This window comes from Populus trichocarpa, chromosome 5 (genome assembly GCF_000002775.5).
Source record: "Populus trichocarpa isolate Nisqually-1 chromosome 5, P.trichocarpa_v4.1, whole genome shotgun sequence".
In the NCBI taxonomy this organism is placed as follows: domain Eukaryota; kingdom Viridiplantae; phylum Streptophyta; class Magnoliopsida; order Malpighiales; family Salicaceae; genus Populus; species Populus trichocarpa.
This window is the reverse complement of record NC_037289.2, coordinates 3,973,154-3,998,556: the sequence shown is the minus strand read 5'-3', so window position 1 is coordinate 3,998,556 and position 25,403 is coordinate 3,973,154. Positions and strand designations below refer to the sequence as shown.

Sequence of the window (25,403 nt, the reverse complement as noted above, 5' to 3'; positions counted from 1 at the left end):
ATTTTTATTAAGTGTTCTGTGTGTGTGTGTGTGTGTGTGTGTGTGTGTATAACCACTCCTCGTCCTTCTTTCTAATCTTTAAAATTATAATATCAGCACAACCTATTCCAGTTACATGTGATGTGATTATAATGCTTATCGATTAAATTATTTTTATTCACATGGGAAAATGTTTATTTCTACTGTTATAAATTGTTTATTTTTAATTCTTTTGCATTGAATGGAAACTATGGGACTGTCATTGTTAATTTATGAATGGATTGCAAAGTGAGTTGGCTTGAAATTATATTCCCTCATATAAATTATGTCAGGTCTTAAAATGTCTTCACATGATGGTAGTACTCCAAGTAGTGATCCTTCAACGGCCCAATCATCTCAACCTTAATTTCTATGTTAAGTGGTAGTAGAGGAAGAACAGATTTGGCATGGGGTCATTGTAGAGAAGCTCCTGAACTTAGTGTTGGGTGTAAAAAAACAAAATTAGTTTGTTTATATTGTGCTAAAGTATTTGCGGGTGGTGGCATTAATCGATTTAAGCAACATTTAGCTGGAGCTAAAGGAGAAGTTGAACAATGTCGTAAATGTCCTGCTGATGTTCGACATCAAATGCTTTTGAATCTTAAAAGAAATGCTGAAACAAAAAAAAAGAGTTAGAGAAATGCAAGCAGAATTCAATCCATTTAATGCACGACAAAGGGAGCATGAAGAGATGATGATTAGGCAATTAGAAGATGATGATGATGGTGATGATGATGGTGATGATGAGGATGATGAGGATGTCAGTACTAAAAAACATATGTTACCACCGAAGGTTGCAAAAAAGAAAAAGATTCAAAGCACCAGCACTGTAAAACAATCGACTACAAGTTGTGGAAAGCAGAAGAAATCTGCAACATTAGGGACATATTTCATGCCGAGAACAACTCCTGGTGCTCAAAAGTCTATTCAGAATTGTTGGCAAAGGAAGAAAGCAGTTGAACGGTGTGATCTTGCTTTAGCGAAGTGGATGATTGATGCATGTGTGCCATTTAATGTTGTTAATTCTGTGTATTATCAGCATGCCATAGATGCTGTAACAACCATGGGTCCTGGTTATAAAGGACCAAACTTGCATGCTATTCGTGGTTATTACTTGGCAAAAGCGGTTGATGAAGTCAAGATTTATGTTGAGACGTATCGAGAGATTTGGAAGAAGACTGGTTGCACATTAATGGCTGATGGATGGACAGATCAGAAGAGGAGGACTTTAATTAACTTCTTAGTATATTGTCCTAAAGGAACAGTTTTTTTGAAAACCGTGGATGTATCAGATGTCTCAAAGACTGCTAGATTGTTGTATCAATTGTTTAGAGAGGTTGTTTTGTATGTTGGGGTAGAAAACATTGTGCATATGGTGACTGATAATGCTGCAAATTATGTTGCTGCTGGCAAGTTATTGATGGAAGAATTTCCTTCAATATTTTGGTCTCCTTGTGCTGCTCATTGCATCAACCTCATACTCCAGGACATTGGTAAATTGCAGTCGGTTTGTTGTGTTGTTGAGCATGCTTCTGGTATCACAAAGTACATTTATAATCATTGTTATCCATTGTATTTGATGAGGAAGTTCACTGGAGGAAAAGAAATACTTCGTCCTGCTCCTACTCGTTTTGCTACCAATTTCATTGCATTGCAAAGCATTTTAGCTCATAAAGATGAGTTGAGAGCTATGGCGACATCTAGGGAATGGGTCTCATCTGCTTATGCTAAAGATAGCAAAGGAAAAAAGTTTGTTGAGAGTGTGCTAGACTCTCTGTTTTGGGAAGAATGTGCAATAATTGTGCGAATGAGTGAGCCTTTAATTCGAGTTCTACGAATAGTTGATGGTGATGATAGACCTTCGATGGGATATTTGTATGATGCTATTCATCATGCAAAAGAAGAAATAATGAGGAGATTTCAAAAGAGAAAGGCTAGAGTGAAACCTTTCATAGACATTATCAGTAATCGGTGGGATGAACAATTTTATAGACATCTTTATGCTGCGGCATTTTGGTTGAATCCTCGATTTTAATATGATGTAAATATAATGGATAAACATATGAGCACCATTTCTGGACTTCTAGATGTTCTTGAGAAGTATGCACATGGAAATCTACCTTTGCAAAGTAAGATTACAAGTGAGATGAAGTTGTTTAGGAATGCTGAACATGACTTTGGTCGAGTGTCCGCAATAAATAATCGCACCCTTATGCCTCCAGGTATATAATTTTTATATTTAAAAATATTATTTGACATAGTCTCCTTTTACTTATTATTTTTTTATATAGATGAATGGTGGATGACATATGGAACCAGCGCTCCAAATCTACAACAGTTGGCTATACGAGTGTTAAGTCAAACTTGTAGTTCTTCGGGATGTGAGAGAAATTGGAGTATGTTTGAACATATTCATTCCAAGAAGAGAAATAGATTGGAGCACCAAAGGCTTAATGACCTTGTTTACGTCCACTGCAATCTAAGATTGAAACAAAAGTATTTTTCTTTTCTCTAATTCCTTAAATATTATTTTATCTTGTTTAGTAATATTATTAATACTTATATTGTGTTTATCTTCACTTTTAATATATAGGAATTATTGGAAAGGACGAAATTATGATCCAATTAATGTTGAGACAATTTGTGACATTGAAAATTGGGTAGTTGAAGATGACCCGTCAATCTTGACAGCTGAAGAAGCAGAGAGTTTTCACCAAGCTCTATCAACTATGACCATGCAAGATACTTTAGATGATGGTAATTAATGATTGATTATTTAGTGATAAATATTATTTAAAATAAAGTTTTGTTTAACACATAATATTTATTTATTAATTGTGTTTGAAATGTAGATGTCATAAATGTTAATGATATTGAAGATGATTGTGACGATGAAGTTTCAAAAGAGCATGCAGATGATTTATTAGGTGTTGACGAGATTTGCTCAATTCCATCGACATTTGATCCAAATTTTGCTTCTATGGACACAGAAGAACTTAATGTGTTCATTCAACAAAAGTGAATGTGTTGTTGATTTAGAATTTATGTGGTTGAATGTTTTGTTTTAAATATTTTAGAATTTATGTGGTTGGATGTTTTGTTTCAAATATTTTAGAATTTATATTTTGTTTGTGTTTTGGATATTGAATTAAATTTATGTTGTTGGTTTATAATTTAAATTTGGTTTATGTAAGTGTTGCATTGTAACTAGTTATGTGTTTTTTTTTATAGGTTTTTTTTTTTTTTAGGTTGACCCGGGTCAACCCATCTAACCCGTGACCCAATCACTTGACCGGGTCGATGACCGGGTCGGGTTTCAAAACTATGATGTAAAGACCTAAGATCAAGTCGCAAACATTTTTACTATGCCACTCAAAAATGATGTTTTTGCCAAGATGAGAGATATGTTGAGAGTTATAAAGAAATCAGGTTTAAAGGGGGATGTTGAAACTAAATCAGATTTAGTTTTTCTAAAAAAATAGAGGAATTGATCTATCGGTTGAGAACCGATCGACCGGTTCAAAACAGTCAACTAGTTAAGTTGATAGAATATGTTTACTGTTCAGATTAGAATTTCTTTTAAGTAGTTTAATTCCTTGTTTGTCTAGGATTTGAGACCTATAAATAGGCTTGTAATCTGAAACATAACTTAACAAGTGTAGAGATAAATACACAAGAGAAAACATTTAATAAGATTGTTTTTCCTCTCAAATCTTCTTTTTCTTTAGTTTTGCATATTGTTTTGTTGTTCATAAACACCTACCACACCTATTTTCTTCCAACAGACTCTGAGTTTAATGTGTTGATATTAAAATCGAAATACTCAGAAGTAAATGCATACTCTTACTACGTGGAGAATTGCAGAAAACCAAGAATTGAAAGAGAACCATACTTCATATGATTATTAGAACAATTTATACTCTTAAATGAGAATGCATACTTAAGTGAAAGTCAATTGGGCTTGAAAATTGCACAGACTCATACTATCTTATGCTTGATTTTTATCAAAAAAATAAGGATGATGAGATTCAAACTCGTGACCGTTTGTCATCAAGGCTCTGATATCATGTCAAAAAACTATTTCAACCCAATAGCTTAAGCTATTAGGTGAGATCTCACGATATGATTTATATTATTCTCTAATACACCCCCTCAAGTGAAAGCTCTTTGGGCTTGAAACTTGCACAGACTCAACTATCTTGTGCTTGATGTTTCTCAAATAAATAGGGATGGTGAGATCAAACTCGTAACTGCTTGATCATCAAGGCTCTGATACCATATTAAAGAACCAATTCAACCCAAAAATTTAAGCTATTAGATAATATCCCAAGATATGAATTATATTATTGTCTAATAGTGAGATATTTCAACCGGCCAATATCATTTTCAATGCTGTTTGGAAGACATTAATTTAAACTCGCCAATGCTGTTTGGAAGACTTGCTAATTGACTGCAGTGGCTGAGATCTAGCTTTTTGAGACAATCCAGTTGGCCAAAGTAGAATGGAAGACTTGTCAACTTAGAACAATAACTAAGATTTAAGTTTTTTTGAGACATTTCAACTGGCCGATGTCGTTTTGAATACTTGCTAGCTCACAACAATGACTGAGTCAAACTTTTTGAGACATCTATCGGTCAATGTTACTTGGAAGACTTGCTAGCTGATTGCAATGCATGCTTGATATACAACTTTTCAAGACATTCCAACTGGCCAATGTTGCATGTAAGATTTGCTAGCTTATGACAGGAACTTAGATCGAGCCCTCTAACACATTTCAACTGGTCAATCTTGTCTGGAAGATTTGCTAGCTGAAAACAATGACTAAGATCAAATTTTTCGAGACATTTTAATTGGTCAAGGCTGTTTGGAAGACTTGCTAGCATACAACAATAACTAAGTCTAAATTCTTCGAGATTTTTCAACTAGCCAATATTGTTGTTTGGAAGACTTGCTAGCTAACGACAGAAACCTAGATCAAGCTTTATAAGACATTTCCACTGGCCAATGTTGTTTGGTAGACTATCAAGACTTCCAGATAATTATAGCTCAACAATATTTGTTGGAAAAACAATTATGGGCAAAGATTTCAAAGGGTATTGGTCAGCGGAGAATCCTTAGGTTATCTGAAAGAAAATTAAGGCCCTGAGGAAGAAATATGCTGTTTTCCTCATTTTTTGGAAGGTAGAATTCAAGGAATCAAAGCTTCAACTGTTTCAGTTCCCAAATAACCAAAAGAAAAGAAATATCAGTAACAGGGTATCATTATATAAAGAAGTTAATTAAATACAACTCGCGTTGGATCTTTTTTATATAATTCTTCATCTCCTAGATAGAGAACACAAATGTCTAAAACAAATTAAGTCCAGACTCATACCTGATGATGTGTTAATACATGAAGGACATCCTCGGGAATCCATAGTCTGATACGTTTTCGAGGATCGCTCATGCACTCCTGGCAAACAATATCCTGTGCTAGTTGCTGCAGCAAATCATGTATCTTCATATATCTTGTTCTCTGATATATAAATCAGACATGTATCAATAAGACGACGAGTTGCTTTTTCGCCCAAGAAACTGCCGCATTCCCTTATCTCTAGGACCCGATATTTACTGCCCTTGCTAAAGAAACATGCAACATCAAGAAATATGCTCTTTTCATCTGAATCTATTCCATCATAACTCATTCTCAGAATTTTCTGAATTTCCATGTCAAGTGTTCTTTCCCATTTGACAATCTCACTTTCCCATTCTCTCATACCCTTGTCATATAGATTGGAACCTAGAACTTTCAGAGCCAATGGATTGCCTTTAGCATAGCTCCCCAACCTCTTTGATAGCTCCTCCAGCCCTTCTTTGGGAAGAGTTTGTTTAAAGGCGTGTGAACTGAAGAGTTGAAGAGCTTCATGGTTCTCTAATTCCTTAACCTCGTATATTTTGGCACATCGAGGTTTAAGTACTTGCTTATCTCTCTACTTGTTAAAATTATTCTGCTTCCCGATCCAAGCAAACAATCCTCTCCTGCCAATACTGCTATTTGTTGAGAACTACACACGTCATCAAGAGCCATAAGGGACTTTTTCTTCTGGAGCGTTTCCTTAATACGAGGGGGTAAGGCGAGAGTGCCTATGTTCAAATCTTTTTTCTTTAACACTTAAGAAAGGATTCCGTCTCGTAATTTAACTGCTGTATGCTTTTCTAATTCTTCTCTAACAATTCGAAGGATGGAGCAAGGCTGTTTTTGCAGGCGAAACAGTGTTGAGTAGTGTTTTTAAAAGATAATCTACAGGTGTTTTTAGTGTTATTAGAGTTGGAATTTTAGCTTAGAGTGAAGTTAAAATACCAAATGGAGTCCTACTCTGCAACTGTCAAATGGAGGATCAAGGCTGCATTTATAGGCAGAATAGTGTTGGGTAGTGTTTTGGGGGAGAGAATCTGCATGCATGTATTTTTGGTGCAATTAGAGCTGAAATTTAAAGCGAGAGTGAAGTAATAATACTATACGATGGCATAAGATTTTTATGGTACGGTTTCATGAGTGAGAGAGATATTAGGGATGAAAGATGGGTAGTTTGGCATCTTTTTCTCTTGTTTTAATGAGAAAAAGATGAATAATAAAATTACAGTATTTCTCAGTTTGGCTGTAAATCATTGGAGCTTTGTAATGGAACCCAATCTACTTTAATATTTTGAATTCTTTTCAATTTCACCCTCACCCTACTTTGATTATACCCTTTAATTTCTACTCTTTTTACATAGTGGTTATTGGTCTTGAAATTCTTTAATTTAACTCCCAATGGACCTCCAAACTTCTAATTTCTTGAAATTTTAACTCTTATTTTACCCAAATGACTTTGTAAAAATTATATTTGGTTCTCTACAATTCTAATATTCTCAATTAAATCCGAACCCGGCTTCTAAACTTATTTTTTAATCAATTAAGCCCCTAATAAAATTTATTTGACTCATTAAAAGTCTAATTAAGTCATTGCACTTAATTAATTCTTTTAATCTAACATAAATTAATTCTTAAACTTCATTAAACCTTTAATTGGGCTCATGATTAAATCAAATTGGCTTATTAAAAGTCTAATTAGGTCCTCAGACTTAATTTTTATGCAAATTCATCCGATAATCATTTAATTTCACCTTGAATCTACATTGTCTTCTAATATTATATATAATGGGAACAATTGGGCTCCTAATTTTGTTCGAAATTCCATCTTAGTTTCTCCATGTATTTGAAATCTTTTTTAACTTGTTTTTGCCAAGTTGTCGGTTTTTTTTTCATTTTAATATTTTTATTTTTTTGGTTGCTTTCCATTTTTTGATTTTTGTTTTGGTTTTTAAAAAAATAATAATAATTTTAAAAGAAACCCAAAATTAGATTAGGAGGTAAATGGTCATGTTCTAATTGCCTCTTATGCTCGGCATACTTAGCTTAGCTTGTAAACCAAAGTAAGGCAGATGATGATGATGATGATGCTTGTAAGATGTGTTTTTTAATTGATATTTTTCCAATATTTTGTCATCACTCAATTTTTACCATCTGTATAGTAGTCCAAGTTTAATTTTAAAAATACAAATCAATTTATTTTCTCCTGATAATAGGTGTCGTTCCCGACATTAGGTTGAATGGGCCTGTGGCCCAGGCCCAGACCGGTTTCAATAATTTCTATTTTTATAGGCTTGATCCAGCCTGGTCGCTGGCCCAGCACAGTGGCCAGGCTGACCGTACCAGCATGCATGCGTGAATTATTCACGCATGCTTTGCACAGTGACAAGGTAATTATAATTGCAAGTGGGAGAAAGAAAAGCTTACCTGGTTTGCTGGAGATGAAGCCGGTGGCTATGGTGCACTGGTTGGGCAACGCTTCTTTATTCCCTTCTGTTTCTGTTTTCGTTTCTCTCCGATCGTCCTTCTCTCTGGTTTCTCTGTTTTTTTGTGTTTTTGGCTCTCTCTGTATGGTCTTTCCTCTGTTTTTTTTCTTGGGTTCTCTGTTTTTTTTCCTGTCTCCTGTTCTCTCTGTTTTCTTCCTGGTCCCCTTGCTCTGGTCCTTCGCTGGCTTTTTATAGGGCCAAAAATATCATATCTCAACCATATCTTCCTGGGGATGGCGATGAAGATCATTACTATTCTGGCTCCGTGTTTGGGTGGAATGAAAACACCAACAGTCCTGCCATTGTGGGACTGTTGGTGATTAACTTTATCCTAGCGCCAGAGGCGCATCGTAGGGATGAAGGGAACTGAAACACCCGTGCGATTTGTGGTAGACAACCCGGTCTGTGATTTTGGCTTGGATCTGGTGAGATTAGTGAAGGGATTGGGTCTGGCCGGTGCCATTTTTGGCAATTTTCTCGCACAAATTTTCCTCTGTTTCAGAGGAAGGGGAGAATGAACAGTGGACTTAAAAACGGCGTCGTTTACTCGGCTGAAATGTCTATCTTCAATTTGCCCCCTGAAGTTCTGACATTTAGCAATTAGGCCCTTATTCATGGAAATATTCCTCTCTTTTCTAATTTCGCCCCTGGATCAATTGCAATTGGACCCTGGATTTCAGCATCATTTACACAATAATCCTTGATTTCAAGTTTAACCAATTCAGTCCTTAATTAACTCCTAAACTTTTAATTCTTTCAAAATTACTCATGAAAAAATCAATTAACCCCCTATAGTATTATTATCTATTCACTCTGGTCCTTAGACTTTAATTTCTTTTAATTTTGATCCAAATTGACCTTGAACTTTAATAGTTTTTCAATTAAGCTCCTGATTTAATTAATTAAACTAAATTAAAGTTTAATTAAGTTCCTAAACTTATCAATTCTTCTAATTTTTAATCAAATTGACTTTCAAATTTATAACTTCAACATTATTAGCCCTTAAATTTTCAATTTGTGTGGCCTTGATTCAATTCTCAAATTTATTTTTCATTTACTATTTTTTATATATTTTCATGGAAATTCAAAAATTGGATTATGATAACAGGAAAAAAAATTGAGTGAGAAGAAATGGAAAAAAAATTGAAGAGGAAAAAATAAAATGGAAAAATCTAAAGAGGAAAAAAAAATGAAGAGGGAGATATTCTTTGATTTTAGAAATAAGCTTAAAAATTAAAACCGTACATTATAAATAGGTTACCCCCCTCAGTTGAAAGATAGGGCTTTCTAGCACAAAAACCCTACCAAAATCTCTTTTCATACACTTGAATCTTTCATAGCCCGTTGCTCGCTCTCTCCTCCAGCAAACTGAACACGCAGCAAATTATCAGCTTCGTCCCCTCCTCTTCCATCCACCACCACTTGAACCACCCTAATCCAACCTTTGACGAGCTCCCACACGCACAAGTAGCAAACCAAACGTTTAGTGTACTCCTAGATAAGATTATTATACTCTATCTCCATGTAATCTATGTTGTAATTAGATATTTGTACCAAACTTCTAATTTTTACAATTGGATCTCTTGTGTAATATGATATGAGATTAATTGATGCAAAATTGAAAGTTTTATTCAAATTCTTGTTAATTTTGAATTTGTATGATATGTAATCATGATCTAAAAAGGTGAAATGGATAAAAAATTATTTAGACATGAATTAAACTAGAAAAAAAACATGAACTTTAATGTTAAAAGCTGTTTTCTTGTTAATATGCTTTAGATTTAGACTTTTTATTTTTTTTTAAGAATATATTTGAAGTTTAAATAATTAATATGACATAAAATTTAACCTTGATTAATTTTGTAACATGGATTTTATTTTTAATCATACTTTTTTTTGAAGTATTCTCACTTAATTAGTTAATTTGGTCAAGATAGAATTAATTAAATCCACTCACTTGATTTATGGATGGATCATCTCACTTGAGGACTTGTAAATATAATTAATTTAAGCGCATATGTGAAAAGATTGCTTTTAAGGATAGGTTTATACTTATGCATGTAACAACAACAACAACAATTGTTTCTTTCCTTTAATGTATGTATATTTATTTGTTTATCTTTTCTTATTTTTTGGATTCAATTTGTTCATCCTTCATAATTTAGAGTTTAATTTAAAAGAATTATAAATATGAAATAAATTGAACTTGGATCAGATTTTTTTTCTTTAACATGTATATTTTTAGAAATCCTTGAACTCAAGTTTTAAAAATATATTGAATGTCATAATTCACAAGAATAAATTAAATAATTTTCCCATGAATTTAGACAAAATAAACAACCTTTTTGTATTGACACTTTTAAAGTGTAACCAATCTCATTACCCAATTTTTGGTGACAAGTATTAGGTTTTTTTTTCTAAGTTCTTACTTATAAAATTTAGATGACGACTTCTTTGATTTTTACAACATGGCTCAATATCATATGAGTTTTTCCATAGACATAAATGATCTCTATATAAAATTCTCATGCAAGTCAATTCAGTATACATGTCTTATAACAAGCATTTATATATTAGTTTTAAGTATCCTTTATATCTTAACTTATGAGAACATCTGCTTTTTTTTCATAAAAAAAAAAACATAATATGTCAGTTTTTACAGCTCTAATAAATGTCCAGTATTTAAGAGAGCATCGGCAAGGAACATTTTAGGAACAATACTTTGATGCAATACGAATCTCATAATTATAATAACTTTATAATTTTCTTTGCAAAATATTTTTTTTCCAAAAACTTTATCTTTACTCTAGATTCATTAATATAATATTATATTAATAATAAATATATATTTACATAAATATAATAATATCAAATATCAACATATTAATCCAACACACAGAATGCACAAAGCTTTAAATTTTGTCCACTGACCTGAACTTGAGCTTTCCCTTAAATGAAAACCCAACTTTTGTTTAGACGAACCTCTGAGGTATTCAAGGAGATGGCGAGTTTAATCCACACATATCATCTTTATTGTTTGAATCAAATAAAGGATGTGCAATGAAAAATTTATTATGAATATTTAGATAGCCTCTCTTGAAACCAAATAAGAAAGGATTTAATCTCAAGGTTTAAGAACTAGTAACAACTAATCCGCATGTATCCTAACCATTTAATAATAATAATAATAAATTATATTTAGAGTGAAGAATACAATATATTAGTTTAGATGTATACAAATAGCCTGCTATATTATTTTTTATTTAAAATATATTAAAAAAATTTAATTTAACCGCTTGGATTGAATTTGGATCTCTCTTTTACATGATCCCTTTCCAAACTTTTTTCCCAAAAAGGTCAAATTAGCTAGGCGGTCGTGCAAGTAACTATCAAAACAACCGGCAAGGGAATCCTGCATCAAAGGGAGTAGAGTAGAGGGTAGAGAGTAGCTTGGAGCCATCGCTGACAGAAGCTACAAAATAGAATTACACTAGCTGGCATTGTACGTTTGACATCATTAGTGAAAACCTCCTGAAGTGCTGTATTGCTGCCAACATCACCTTGTCACATCAAATTTGCCAGTGGTATTATCAGACAGATCATGCCCACAAGAAGTTTCAAATTTGACGCGTTTTCATGACACTATCATGAAAATGTCCTGGAAAGTATCGATACAGCAGCCCTCCCGCCTGTCCCACTTGCAAACTCCAAGTTGTAGTAGAGGACTAGAGGTCTACCATCACAACTGCCTCTGTCTAGACCATCCAGAGCTCCCCAGCTGCAGTTGGTAGACACAGCTGCCCCTAATGATTCTGTGGCCACCGCCCCTAGGCCCTCAAGCAGACAATACCTCGAACGAAAACCACAGGCCACAGGCCACAGGCCACAGGCCAATAGATGCTGCAGCAACTTCATTCAAGATAAAATGTAGTGTTCACCCTTGTATTATTCTTAAAAATTCTTTTTGAGGAAAAACCATGAAAGTCAAAAGAAACAGTGAAAATAACAATGGAGAAGGCCTAATCGGGGGGGTACTTGAACAACATGCTTTTCATTATCTAGCTGAAAGAGTTGGTATTAGCAGTAATCTTTATACAACAGACTAGATTACAACAAGAATGTTACAAACAAACTGACATCTGCCATTTACAATAATCAAAGAAGAGAGTTGTCTTGGTATCAACAAATTCAGCACCTCCCCCTCCGCATCAAAATTAAGTTTCTTCTCCCCTGATCACTCCCACTACCCTCTTAGGAGTTTATAAAGAGGAGTTCACTAACTTCACTCGGTGGAAAAAGAAAATTTATGGCCGGATTCTTCGAAAGAGAGAGGAACCATTAGATGTTACACCTGTGTGGGTTCAGCTCGACTATTTTTGTTGATATTTACACTCCTTCAAATGGGTCTCGTTCTTGGTGATGTACCAGGTGTTTGAACTTTTAATAAGGTGGTATCAAAGAAAAGATCGTGAGTATATGTAGTTTGTCTTATTGGATGTAATGAGGGGTCGCTTACATGGTAGCTGCTTTGTCCTACCATAGCATAGGGTGAGTGAGGAGAAAAATAATTCCTGTATGCAGACCCATGTTGTCGCAGTGGGCTAGAACAAGGAGATACAGGCATAGATGTGATCATTCCGCCATCATCCCTGCACACAACAAAATTGGAGTTAATTTAAAACTCAGGAATGATTATAAAGCATGAGCGGAAATATATATATGAATGGCACTGTGCCATTTACCTTGGATTCTTCAATGCTCTGGTATTACTATTAACCCCTGGCTTCATTGCAAAATCTCCATCCCAAGAATTGGCACTTGTTCGGTTGGAGTGCAGATCTAAGACTGGCTGCTCAGATGATATAATAATTAAGCAATTAGATAGTGTGCAACTTTAGGTTGAAAAGAAAAGGACTAAAAGCGCTAATGCTAAAGTTCTTAAGGATATAGCAGCAGTGAAAACTTTGCAACAAGTCTCTTTCACATACACAAACTCTAATAAAATCTTAGTAACAATACTATAGGGGTCTACAATTGCCAAATGATATGTAGTAAACGTGATAGATTCAATCTCATATTGCATTTGAAGCAACAAAAACTTTCTTGGACAATTCTTTTACAGCACAAAAGCTTTTGGTGAAGGAGATTGAATAGCCTGGTGAAATACCACGTAGCTGTTTAGCATGTGTACACTTTTCACTAAATAAACACTGCTTTACTGTGAATTCCACGAGCATGTCACAAATTCCTTCTAATAATCATGTTACGTAAATCATCTATCCCCTTGTTATATATTAAATTAAAGTTCAGCTCATTTGGGAGGAGCAAACACCTATCTAAAATATTAGGTTACTACGCATCTAAGAGGCATACCGGTGTGCGGCTTCCATCAAAAGTTCTGGGAAAGGCATCCCTAGTAATGTTGATGTTCGCAACTCTTGTTGTTGCTTGGTCCCGAATAAACGGGTGGTCCAACAACTGAAAGGCTGTCGGCCGCGCTGATGGATCTCGTTGCAGGCATAGCTTTATAAAACTTTTTGCATCATTGGAAAGATAATCAGGTATATCTGGCATATCTTTGCTGTTTCCAATTTTAAATATTGCAGCAACCTGTTAAATTCAAAAGGATAAAACAGTCTTTGATAAGGGGCACTTTAAAACTGGAAATGACAGAGCAATAGCCACAACACAATTTCTTCTATAAGTTCTAAATTTTCAGAGGCGCACCCCTTCATAATGACTCCATGGTGGTTTTGATGTTGCCATTTCAAGAAGCGTGCATCCCAAGCTCCATATATCTACTGCAAGACTGTAGCCATTTGTATTCATCACCACCTGAAATAAGAGTATCCAGAAAAACAGTAACATTAATTAAAGAGAAAAAAACAAGAAGAAAAAGAAGAATGAAAGGCTAAAAATGGACTGAAAGATTGGATTTGAGTAAGGCAAAGGACAAGGAAAGGTATTTTTTCTTGAGAGGTAGAGAGAGAGGCTACCTCAGGCGCCATCCAGTAAGGACTTCCCTTGAATGAAAGCATTGAAGAGCATGCCGTGATCTAATTCAAAATAACACAAATTAAAACACTTTCAATTATAAGCCAAAAAAAGAGATGGAAAAGGGAAAAAAAGTATCTGATACTAATGGTGAAAAACACGGCAAAATTTATAGAGTTAATATTTAGGGAAAATTATCTTGGACACCCTATGATATAGTGTTTTCTAACATTGCATGCACTTTATACCCTCATGTGACATTGTTAAAGTTTATGTTACATTAAAAGTGAAAAGAAAAAATCTCCCTAACATAAAAACACAAGTTTAATGGCAATTTGTAATAAACATAATGTCTCCAGAAGATTGATTAAAAGGAAAAGAATACTTGAATCCCAACTATTTGTTATTTTAAGGTGCACACATGACAAAATGCTCATGAAAGAGAGCATCATCTGCACAAACATACACTCTCTTATTTAGCTACTTCCACATCTAAGGAGTTGGAGTAAATTGGCAATTAAGTAAGTCCAATATTTCTTTGAAAATATTTTATATTTTAAAATCTGTTGCAGACGAGACATACATGCTTAGCCATGCCAAAGTCCACCAACTTGATTTCACCATTAGGGTCCACTAATATGTTTGCACCTTTGATATCCCTGCCATGAACAACACATTTCATAAAACAATGGAAAGACTGAAGAAACTGTGATTTCAGATGCAAACTATTAACCATAATTACAGTTAACACATACCTGTGAACTGTATTTCTTCCATGCAAATAGGCAAGCCCAGAAAGAATCTGCCTGGTATAATTTTGAATAACCGGTTCCTTAAAGGCACCATATTCTTGAAGTAACTTGTGGACTGAACCACCAGAGACATACTCCAGATAAACTGAAAGCCTTTCTTCACTCTGGGAAAATGAAAAGGCAAAGAGATTACAGAATCAGGGTCCAGTATACACAATTGATCACTCGGATTGAACAAAATAGAAGTTAAGATGTCAGGAAATGGATTTCAATCATCCCTCTCAATCATATGTGTGAAAACATGAGACTTTCATGTGCAAAAGTAACTCATACCAGTTCACTTCCATAGTAACGAACAATGTTTGCATGTGACAGCTGACTAAGCAAATTTATCTCCTGTTGGCAAGGAGCAGCAGTTAGAAATGCATCATCAATCACCAAAAAATCTAAAGGACAACCAGAAAATGCATGTGTAGAAACTATACTATAATACTGTTTGCTGAATCTGATGCCATAAACAAGTTTACCTGGTTCAGCTGCTTGAGACATTCTTTTGATGTTGAATCATCTGAAATAACCGTGACTTCTTTTATTGCGCACATCTGCCCACTCCCGCTGTTTAAGTTGCAAAACAATATTTAGAAGAGAAAGCCATAAATTGCAAGAGGAACAGCATAAATAAAAACAGTGTTGTAGGATCTGTTGCACTCCTATTGCCTTTTGCTCTTTCCCCCCCCCTTTGAGCAGATGGAGACAGTAATTGGCACTTTACATAACTTAAAGACATTACATTCCATAAAATGGATACACTAAAACAGAAAAAATCAATACCAAAAAACTATTATTGTCTCCAAGCACCGACTACTAATGAGTAAATCGTGCCAATAAACATCATCAAGTAGTATTTTATTAAGACTTAAAACTTGTTACGATTAGGCTAACTAGTCCCACAAGAATCATTGACATTACCTGTTAAATCCAAGATAAACATGTCCAAAAGTTCCCCTTCCTAGGAGCTTTCCTTTCTTCCATCTTGACAAGGTAGACATCTCTGTCGCTCCAGCAGTTCTTGGGCCAGGCAAGGAAGGAGGGCTAGTGGGAGAACCTGGTGGAAGAGGCAGCGGATGACATTCGTTCTTCCCATCTTCCAGCCTCCCAGTTGAGGAGTCTATGCTTAAAGCACCCAACAGTTGATGGAGAGGTGAAGTAGGCCTGCTTGCTGCTCTCGAGCCTGGAGCAGGACTTCTCGAACCTGGAACAGGACTCCTCGAACCTGGAACAGGACTCCTCGAACCTGGACCAGGACTCCTTGAACCCCCACCGTGTCCTTTATGATCTACAGATAACCTGGGTTGCAGTTGGCAGATGCACTTGAGAAACATACAGAATTACAGATTTGTAAAGCTTAGCCAATTAGATTTTCAAATCAGCAAGCTGATTGTGACATACAACAAACCCCGTCTCTAGATATTGCAAATGGAGCAGAAAATCCATTGCTTAAAACTAACAATTAAAGCAAAAGAACAAAGCTGATACTTTTACAATAAAGTAGACATCTTTAATTCACACATCATTTTAAGATTAAAACCTTAACAAAAACGTTCACCCCTGATCTTATGCCCGAATGAAAACTGAAATGGTTAAGGACAAGTCCAATAAATCATAAGACTGTCCAAACAGGTAAGAAAAATCCAAATCAGTAATATTTGATTGGAAAGAGAAAGCTCCCATCCAAAGCAATCAAACTCTGACAGGAAAACTCGGTAAAGAGAGAGAGCAGGGGATTTAAGGACAAGGTATTTGGAAGTTCAGAAATCAAAAAAGCTGAGAAAACAGAAGAGACAGCAACCTCAGACGACAAACCATACTCTGACACAAAAACATAGAGAAAAGATTTAAAAATACCCCTTTTTCGGAACTCAAACAAAAACCCCTAAAAATAGCTCAAGTCTATTCTTCATATCCAAAAACAACTCCATTTCACAAATCAGAATTTAACCCAGAATTCCAAATCCCACCAAAATATAAAAACCGAACCCATAATTCTATAAAAACACTAACCTGTAACCATCAAACAGACCATTACTACTCTGATTATTATCATGATCTTCACCTCCAGATGACCCGTAAGAGCTAACACTAGAAACAGAAACCGACCCAGATCCAAACCCGACTCCTCCTCCTCCACCACCAAGATCACTCGTGAATGGTTTGGGCAGAGGAAGCCCTCTTTTTTCACCTGCATCCGAATCAAAACCCGAAAACGCGGATAAGCCACCACTGCCAGAAAATTCCCTGTTCGCACGTGGTGAATTCTTCCTCAAAGCCGCCTCATCAAGACTGCTCCTCCTCTTGTTTTCTTTGATTTTAAAGAGTTTTTTATCATTTTTTCCATGTGGGTTCTCTTGATTACTCCCTTCTTTGCTCTTGCTGCTCTTTTTACCCCACCAAGCAGGCATTTTTTTTTTTTTTTGCTTTGCAAGATTGCAAATATGCAAACTTTATCAACTTCCGAGCCAAAATAGAGAACAAGATATGATTTTCTTTCTTTGTGTGTGTACAGAGGAGACTTCGAAGAAAGAAAAGTAGGACAAAAAGGAGACTTTTTTGGTGTCTTTTTAGAGAGAGAAGGTTAGATTTTTACTTAACTTTCTAGAGAGAGAACTCATCTTAATTGCTCTGTAACAAGGTTTTGCTTATAATTAGTTGAGAGTAGATTAAAAACACGTTTTCATCTCCATTTCTATGTTTGAGTAAGATTGTTTTAACTGAAGCATCCGTTTCTTAATCACATTAATTTGAGATTAATATAATATAATCCTCGTACATTTTCTTTTATTCTTATAAAAAAATGTTCAAAAATATCGATAAATCCAATTTCAATTTTAAAATAATTTTAAAAACGAAATCAATCAAATGAAAATAAATAAATAATTTCTGATCTAGTATTTTATATATATAAAAAAAACATGATAAGTGGGGTTTACTTTATGTTTTGTAATAAATAATATTCTAATTCAAAACAAAAGAGAATTTTACTTTTCACTTTCAAGAATCTAGATCACATGCCAAACTATAGGGAAAAATGATACAAATGTTATTGTTTATATGAGTTTTATATATATATATATATATATATATAAAAGTGGGGTTTCAGAGAGAGAAAGCGAAGAAGGTGAGTGTGGGGTCCAGAGGCTACAGTGAGGAACAGCTAAGGAGAAGGAAGAGGCGGCAGGCGGTGGTTGGATAAAGAGAAGGAGTGATGACGTGGCAATTTTCTTTTAATATTTTTCTTCAACTTTCAGACAGAAGTGAAAGGGGACAGAGAGTGGGGTTTTTACGTGTGGGTAGCAGTTTTTTTATTAATAAAAGGTGTTTATTTATTTATTTATCATATATTGTATGAATATTTAGAGGTTTTTAGCAGAGTCATGAACTTTTTTTAAGTATTTTTTTATTTTCAAAAATATATTAAAATAACTTTTTTATTTTTAAAAAATTTATTTTTAATATCATATGTTAAAACGATCTAAAAATATTAAAAAAATAAAAATCAAATTATAATAATAAACAAATTACATCACAACCTCAAACATATTTTATTATAATGATTAATTTAGAAAAAATTCTAGCATATTGAATCGGTTCCTGAATTAAAAAAATTAATTTATTCATTTTTTTAATTTTTTTACACGATTAATGCGTTAATTTGATGTAAATTAAATTTCACTAAATTAATATTTTTTATTTAATTTAAAATTCAATTTAAATTAAGTTTTGAATTATAAATTTTTTAAATTAACTGTAACGCAAGCCGGCTTGATTCAATTTTTTTTCCTTTGCTCTTTTATTTTATTATTATTTCTTTGGAGCGATTTATATTATACTATCTCATATACGTGGATGAATTTAAGGTTTTGTAAACCAATGAGCGAGGATTCTATTACAAGACTCTATTAATAAAATATTCAAGAAAAAAAAATCCTGTTATTATTTAAGGGTTGTTGAACCTAATATTTGGAAAAAAATTAGAATTGAGAAATTATATTATTAAATAATGCAAGTGTGATTGTTATTAAAAAGATATATAGAAAGAGAAAGGAAAGTCTCAAAGCGTGCACGTTGATAATATGTCCCTATGGATTTAGTTTACATGTCGGACGTCACTTAATCACCATTAGATATCATGCATTACCTAAGCTTAACAAAATAATATTAAAAGAGGAGGGGGTAAAGTTATAGGGTTAATTATATATTCTCCAAAACTTATTAATTTATAATTTATTTTTTTAATTCTGAATTAACTAATCCCTTTTCCTTAGGGACTAAGGCTATATTTTAAATTCTTCAGGAATAACCAAAGCTTACAATTTTTTTTTTAACTTTTTTTATTATAAACATCATTATAACTATTTCAGCGATTGGACAATGAGGAGGATGCTAACTTGGATTTGTAACTATTTCAATATTTTTTTATTTTTTTTATTTTAAATTAATATTTTTTAATGTTTTCATATCATTTTGATATAATGATATCAAAAATAATTTTTAAAAAATAAAAAATATTATTTTAATGTATTTTTAAGTTAAAAATACTTTAAAAAATAACTGCAACCATATTTTCAAAAAGATTCTTTAATAATGGGATATAAAAGAGGATGCTAACTTGGATTTCACTCGGTAAAATGCACTATATACCTATTTGAAAATTAAATTAAAAAAAAAGTGTGAAATTTATCCAAAAAAATCAAGAAAGTCAGTGTGAAGCCAGTTATTTTTATGCTGTATTCGTCTTGATGGTGCACAATACTTTCAAAAACAATATAACACCATGAGATTAATTTGTGCCAACCCCAGACGGATTTCATTCGTACGTCTTGATGGTGCACCATACATACCTTTTCTCATCACACAGGCTGTTCAATATGCATACACTGAACCCTCTTTTTTTTTTTTTTTTCCAGTTCCAATGAGTTCTATGCTTTACTGATAGATTATATGCGAGAACATATTTTTAGCTAGCAAAAGTCATGTGCTACAACACATAAAGCATTATTAAAACTATATTAGTACTGTTTTAATTATGTAATGAGTTTACCATTAAAAGTATGTATTCAGAACGAAAAAAATACGATAATCATAGATATTAATTGATTCATGTTTGATAAGTTAGATCCTCCTATATATATTATTTATTTTTTTTAGTTTTTTAGTTTATTTATTAATATATATATATATATATATATATTTCATTTTGGGTCGCAGCACAGTGAATTTTAATTTCAAGCGAGATTCAAGTCCAAGTGGTGTGATTACTCATTTATTTTGTCCTTTTAAATTTACTCAGTTTATTTTGGTCCCTTAATTTTTTACATTTTCTATTTCGATCCTTTAGTTTTAGTTGAATTCCATCTACTACCCTTGATCTTTATGTTTTTTTTCAGTTGAACAATAAAAGTTCATTTTGTTCCCTTGATTTTTTATGGTTTCCATATTTGTCCTTTTAGTCTACTCAAAGTTCATTTTGGTCCCATAAATCTTCACATCTTCTATTTTGGTCCCTTTAGTTTTAGTTGAATTCTATTAACAACCCTTGATTTTTAATTTTTTTATTTTGACCCCTAAAACTTTTTATGTTTTCATATTCCCTATAGCTTTAGTTACAATTCATTTTAGTTCCTTAATATTTAATTTATTTGGTCCCTATAGTTTTTCATTATTTATGTTTCAATTATAAAGTTCATTTTCCTTGGTGCCATTGTCAGAGAAATTTTTATCAAATTTTTCTTTAATAATGAACTGATTTATGCCAAGATATTCTTGTACAAGTAAATAGGAAGGCAAAAATACGAGAGGAGAACTTGTTAACCTTAATATTTTTTACAAGTAATTCTGAAAGCGAAAGAAAAGAAGAAGTTTTCAAAAACATGGCAAAATAAAGGATATTAAAGGAGTTATCAACTCCCAATATGAATCGGTAGTCTTTATGCATTGAATTTTCAAATATTGATGTAACTTTTGAGTTAAAATCTGGTTTGATTCATTTACTATCTACTTCTCGTAGCATTGCATGTGAGGACCCCTACAAGACTTGAAGGAATTTCATGTGGTTTGCTCGATCGACCATAAAGCCGCAAGGAGTAACAGATGAACAAATTAAACCGAGAGCTTTCCCATTTTTTTTAGCAAACAAGGCAAATAATTAACTTTATTAGCTTCCATCCGAATCTATTACAATATATGGCATGATCTAAAAATGAAGTTTTTGGAAAATCTCTTTCTGATTACAAGTGCAGGTACCATCAGAAAAGAAATCAGTGGAAGTCACCAGAATAACGGTGAGACGTTGTATGAATATTGAGAGCGTTTTGATCAATTTTACGCAAGTTACCCTCATCATCAAAATTCTGATCAATTATTGCTGCTGTATTTTATGAGGGATTGTTACCTATGGATTGTAGCATGATTGACATAGCAAGTGAAGGAGCACGCATAGAAAAGACTCCTGAAGAAGTACAAGATTTAATCTTGAAAATGACAGTGAATCCACAACAATTTGGAGTTCATGTTAATTCATTTAAAATAGTTATTGAGGTAATACATTCTAATATTGAGACACAACTTTCAAAACTAACATCTCTTGTTAGACAAGTTGTTTTAGGACAAGTTAGATATGTCAAAGTCTGCGACATCTGCTCTTTTCTGGACTATCCTACTGATAGATGCCCTCAATTATAAGATGATGACATGCCTTAAGTTAATACCATGAGTGGATTTAATAGCCAACAAAAGAGATATGAACCATTTTCCAATCAATACAACCCCGAGTGGAAAGATCACCCGAACCTAAAATACTAGTAGACCTTAAACCAACAACCCTTTTTAACCCCTTTCCATGAAAAATTAGCATTTTCTCCTCAACAATCATCAATTAAAGGCCAACAGTGAAAAATGACTCTAAGTATTATATATAGGATGAACCTTATCTTTGCAAAATAAGATCAAATCAAGTTATTAGAAGATGTGTGTCTAAGAATGAAATTCATTCCATTCTTACTTATTGTTATAACTATGCATTTGGTGAACATTTTGGATCTAAAAGAACAAATAGAAAAATTTTGGATAGTGGATTTTACTAGGAAATAATATTTAAAGATGCCTATAAATTTTGTAAAAGTTATGAATAATGTCAGAAAGTAGGTGGTCTGTCTGATAGATATGAAATGTCGTAAACACCTATGTTGTATTGTGAATTTTTTTATGTGTGGGGTGTGGATTTTATAGGACCTCTTTCTAGTTTATTGGGGTTTATTTATATATTGCTTGTTGTTGATTATGTTTTGAAATGGGTAGAAACAAAAGCTACTCTTACTGACGATTCTAATATTGTATTTAAATAACTGATATTGTATTTAAAACATTATTATATTAAATACCATTTGATTTTGTTTTTATTTTTAAATAAGATTATAGCATTTTTTTATAATATTAGCAATCATTTTATTAATTACTAGATATGAACATAAAATGCAAAATAATCTTAAATGAATATATGAATGATTTTTAATTTAAATATTGTAGATTTAACTACTGTTATTACATCATGAAATAAATAATATTGATATCAAATATTTTTTTATTATTCCATTAAACTATGTGCAATGTCATCACATACGAAATAAATCTATCAAATAAGGACTATATTTTCCATGGTTTCTTAAGCGCGCAACAACAAAAACTGAAGTTTTTGTTACGTCATCAAGCGATCTCCTTCTAATTTTTTGAATAAAACACAATTAAAATAAAAATAAAAACTGATTTTTTTTTAACTGGGTTGGACCCGGCAAGAACATAATTTGAATTGCGATCAAATTCTACAAATGTTACGTCATCATGCGATATCCTTCTAATTTATGTAGTGTTATTAAATAATATTAAATACTAGTTTTTCGAGTAAAACTCAATTTTAAAAAAAAAAATTTACAATTTCATTACGTACAAAATTCATTCGACAAGAACTACAGTTTTCTAATTTTTTTTGAGCGTGCAATAAAATTAGGTAAAATATTATCATTTATAAAAATTGAGATTACAGTACGAGTAAATTTAATTCACCTTAAACTAATTTTTTTAAAAAACAAATTCAAAAATATTGTTCACGTTCACGTGAATAATATGAGTGAAATCACTTAACTGTACTGGTTTTTCAAAAAACAAAATAGTGAAACTTTTCTTGTGAACAGTGCGAGTGAATTAAAAAAAAAAATTTTAAAAAAAAACTGTTCATTTTAGTGAACAGCTACAGTGGAGCCATGCTCCACTGTTGCTGTTTTTCCAGACGAGAAGCATCAAAATGCTGCTTTTCTTAAACCAGCGGTGCCATGTGGGTCCTACCCACTAAAAGTACTTTTATTTTGGTTACCAAACGCTTATTAACGTGGTTGCGGGTGAACCTCACCCGCAACCACGTTACCAAACGGCATCTTAGATTACTAAAAATCTTACAAAAAAAATATATTTTAATTGCCTTTACTTTTAATTCAAAAAACATGTCATTGGTAATTCAAAAAAAAAAAAATGAAAATGCTTGACTAAGAAAAGAATAATTTATTTAATTAAATATAACTTTTCATGAAAATTTATATTTTAATTATAGAAAATAATAAATCTCATAAACTACCCCACTACATTTAGTAAATAACTAGGAAATTTTAAAATTTCACTTCTCGAAATATATATTATAATATATAATACTTTTACACTCTTATATTTCAATTTGCTATTGAAAATGCTTGATGTAAAATTTAAGCACATTTTATCTTCTCCTTTCTCAAGTTAGGTAACGGGGCACTTTAAGGTTCACGGCCATCAGCTGAAAATTAATACATTTTGTCTTTCAGGTGAAAATTATTGACTATATGAAGTGATTATGGGCACAAAACGTAGGAATTAATGAAGGGAGCAATAATTGGATTCATTGGATTTAAATTAAATCAAGCACGGGACACTCTTAATTATGAATTGAAATCCTCGTCTTAATCCTTGTCAGTTATAATTACATATCTATTTATATTTAGTATATAATATAAATATAAATAATAGAGCATATATATATATATATATATATAAACCTCTCTTGTTAGACAATATTTACATTTATTTTCCATCTATATTTGTGTATTTTTCAGGGTTATTATCTTGTGCTTGAGCTTTCTTAGAATGTATTTGTTTTTTAGATAGCTTTTGTAGTTGTAGTTTTAAAAATATAAGTTTTAAAAAATATATGGCTAGTTATAGTTAGTTGGATTTAGATACGTGTTTGATAAAAATTATGATTAAATTTTATGTGTAGCAAAAACATGTATAAAATATTTGGTGGAAGTGTGGTTGCAGTTGCTTTTCAAATTGCTTTTTACTTGGAAATATAGCAAAACAATATTTTTTTTTATTTTTAAAAAATTATTTTTAATATCAACACATCAAAATGATCTGAAAACACAAAATATATATCAATTTGAAGCAAAGAAAAAAATAAAAAAATTAATTTTTTTAAAAGCGCTTTTAAAACGCAAAAACAAACAGAGTTTTACAAAACTCAATTAAAAAATCATATAAAAACTGCATTTCAAACTCAATTTTTTAATGGATTCCGCAGTACAAAATACAGTTTGGTTTGTTATCAAATATCTTTCTGTGTTTGTTTCACCACAAACATAAAAGTCAGTGAAAAACAATCGCAACCTTAGTCTATGGCTTTGATTTATTTATTTGTATAAAATGGAACCATGATACACTATTTTTAAAGGATGCTCATCCACTTATCTTATGTACTTATTTTTTAGCTCTGAAATTATTGGATTGCTAACTTCTTGCATTCTTTAAATAAAAACAATCATCTCTAGTTGTAATAAGAATGTTATTTCTCTAGTTGTAAAAAAAAAAAAATGTTATATTGTTTCACAATGATATATAAGAGAATTAGGGATAATATTAAAAAATTATCATATTTTGTTTTTAATTATATATCAAACTCAAAAACAAAATTCTTTACACATGTAGGATTGACCTAATTGTCTGAAAACTTGTTCTTAATGATTCCAGTTTCATTTGGTACTATAAAGAAAGGACTATTTTCATTGTGTAATTATTAAACTTTCTAATGAACCAACAATAAAGGAAAATGAAATTATTTGCAAATTACCAGAGCGTTCGACTCTTGCTATTTCTTATAACTAAATATCCCAATGTTTGACAATAATATTTTTAAGCTTCAAAGTGTTTATTTTAGGTGTCGATAAGATCTAGTTTTATTATCCCATGAAAAGCGTCCTTTGAGCAAATAACTAGTTCATTCTTGTTTCTCAAAATATCTAGAGAATGTTAATTATTCTCGTCACCTGAATAAATACTATACTTACTTAAGTTTTGAAATGTTTATTTTCAGGTATTGTCGAGCCCACCAAGTTATGCGGGTCTAGTTTTATCAATCTATAGAAAAACACCTCCAATCTTTCTACTGAAAATTTCTACCGTGCATCATATTGAAAAAAGAAATACCATATGATTTTTCGGTAATAAGAAAGAATGAAAGGAATCCCTCTAATCTCTTCTTTGTTGTTTATCCTTCCCATAGATGCACCTACTCCCTCTTATTTTATACATCATTTCTCCAATCCCTCTTAACAGAGTATACAAGTTGGCCAGTACAAATTTAGAGCCCTGTACGTGTGGATAATCTCTAGACGTGTAAATTTTGCTTG

At 32.4% G+C, this 25,403-nt stretch overlaps 3 protein-coding genes and 1 long non-coding RNA gene across 5 annotated transcripts; 2 read left to right on the top strand and 2 right to left on the bottom strand.

Moving 5' to 3' along the window:
• Positions 1-796: 796 nt before the first annotated feature.
• LOC112327550 (uncharacterized) lies at positions 797-2,053 on the top strand. Its single transcript, XM_024601320.2, has one exon. The coding sequence runs from the start codon at positions 797-799 to the stop codon at positions 2,051-2,053; it is 1,257 nt and encodes a 418-aa protein (XP_024457088.2).
• A 119-nt stretch (positions 2,054-2,172) lies between these two features.
• LOC127905400 (uncharacterized) lies at positions 2,173-2,747 on the top strand. The gene is made up of 3 exons (XR_008059375.1): positions 2,173-2,240; positions 2,310-2,514; positions 2,612-2,747. It is a non-coding gene; the product is annotated as an uncharacterized LOC127905400 (long non-coding RNA).
• A 2,761-nt stretch (positions 2,748-5,508) lies between these two features.
• On the bottom strand, positions 5,509-11,812 carry LOC112327549 (disease resistance-like protein DSC1). The gene is made up of 4 exons (XM_024601319.2): positions 11,587-11,812; positions 11,387-11,457; positions 9,221-9,349; positions 5,509-5,943 (listed from the first exon to the last, which is right to left on the bottom strand). Exons 1-4 carry the CDS (start codon positions 11,810-11,812, stop codon positions 5,509-5,511), a joined length of 861 nt encoding a protein of 286 aa, XP_024457087.2.
• A 117-nt stretch (positions 11,813-11,929) lies between these two features.
• On the bottom strand, positions 11,930-17,335 carry LOC7479138 (mitogen-activated protein kinase kinase kinase 3). 2 transcript variants are annotated; one of them, XM_052453137.1, is made up of 12 exons: positions 16,705-17,335; positions 15,917-15,990; positions 15,613-15,874; positions 15,171-15,258; positions 14,977-15,039; positions 14,647-14,807; positions 14,475-14,550; positions 13,894-13,953; positions 13,625-13,732; positions 13,271-13,507; positions 12,640-12,746; positions 11,930-12,546 (listed from the first exon to the last, which is right to left on the bottom strand). In XM_052453137.1, exons 1-12 carry the CDS (start codon positions 17,100-17,102, stop codon positions 12,294-12,296), a joined length of 1,887 nt encoding a protein of 628 aa, XP_052309097.1. In that variant the 5' UTR covers positions 17,103-17,335; the 3' UTR covers positions 11,930-12,293. The 2 variants fall into 2 exon arrangements, with proteins under 2 accessions (XP_052309097.1, XP_024457495.1); XM_024601727.2 differs by having other exon boundaries at positions 15,613-15,990; positions 16,705-17,334.
• Between the last annotated feature and the right edge of the window lie 8,068 nt (positions 17,336-25,403).

Excerpts from the sequence above, each read along its gene's own strand:
- LOC112327550 (XM_024601320.2), top strand. The coding sequence starts at position 797 with ATGTTACCACCGAAGGTTGCAAAAAAGAAAAAGATTCAAAGCACCAGC.
- LOC112327549 (XM_024601319.2), bottom strand. The coding sequence starts at position 11,812 with ATGAAGTTGCTGCAGCATCTATTGGCCTGTGGCCTGTGGCCTGTGGCC. Across the intron at positions 11,458-11,586 it reads GGAGTTTGCAAGTGGGACAG|GTGATGTTGGCAGCAATACA; the intron begins GCGGGAGGGCTG and ends TGATGTGACAAG. Across the intron at positions 5,944-9,220 it reads GGGCTATGAAAGATTCAAGT|GTTAAGGAATTAGAGAACCA; the intron begins GTATGAAAAGAG and ends AAAATATACGAG.
- LOC7479138 (XM_024601727.2), bottom strand. The coding sequence starts at position 17,102 with ATGCCTGCTTGGTGGGGTAAAAAGAGCAGCAAGAGCAAAGAAGGGAGT. Across the intron at positions 13,954-14,474 it reads ACTTTGGCATGGCTAAGCAT|ATCACGGCATGCTCTTCAAT; the intron begins GTATGTCTCGTC and ends ATTTTGAATTAG. Across the intron at positions 13,508-13,624 it reads CATGGAGTCATTATGAAGGG|GTTGCTGCAATATTTAAAAT; the intron begins GTGCGCCTCTGA and ends TGAATTTAACAG.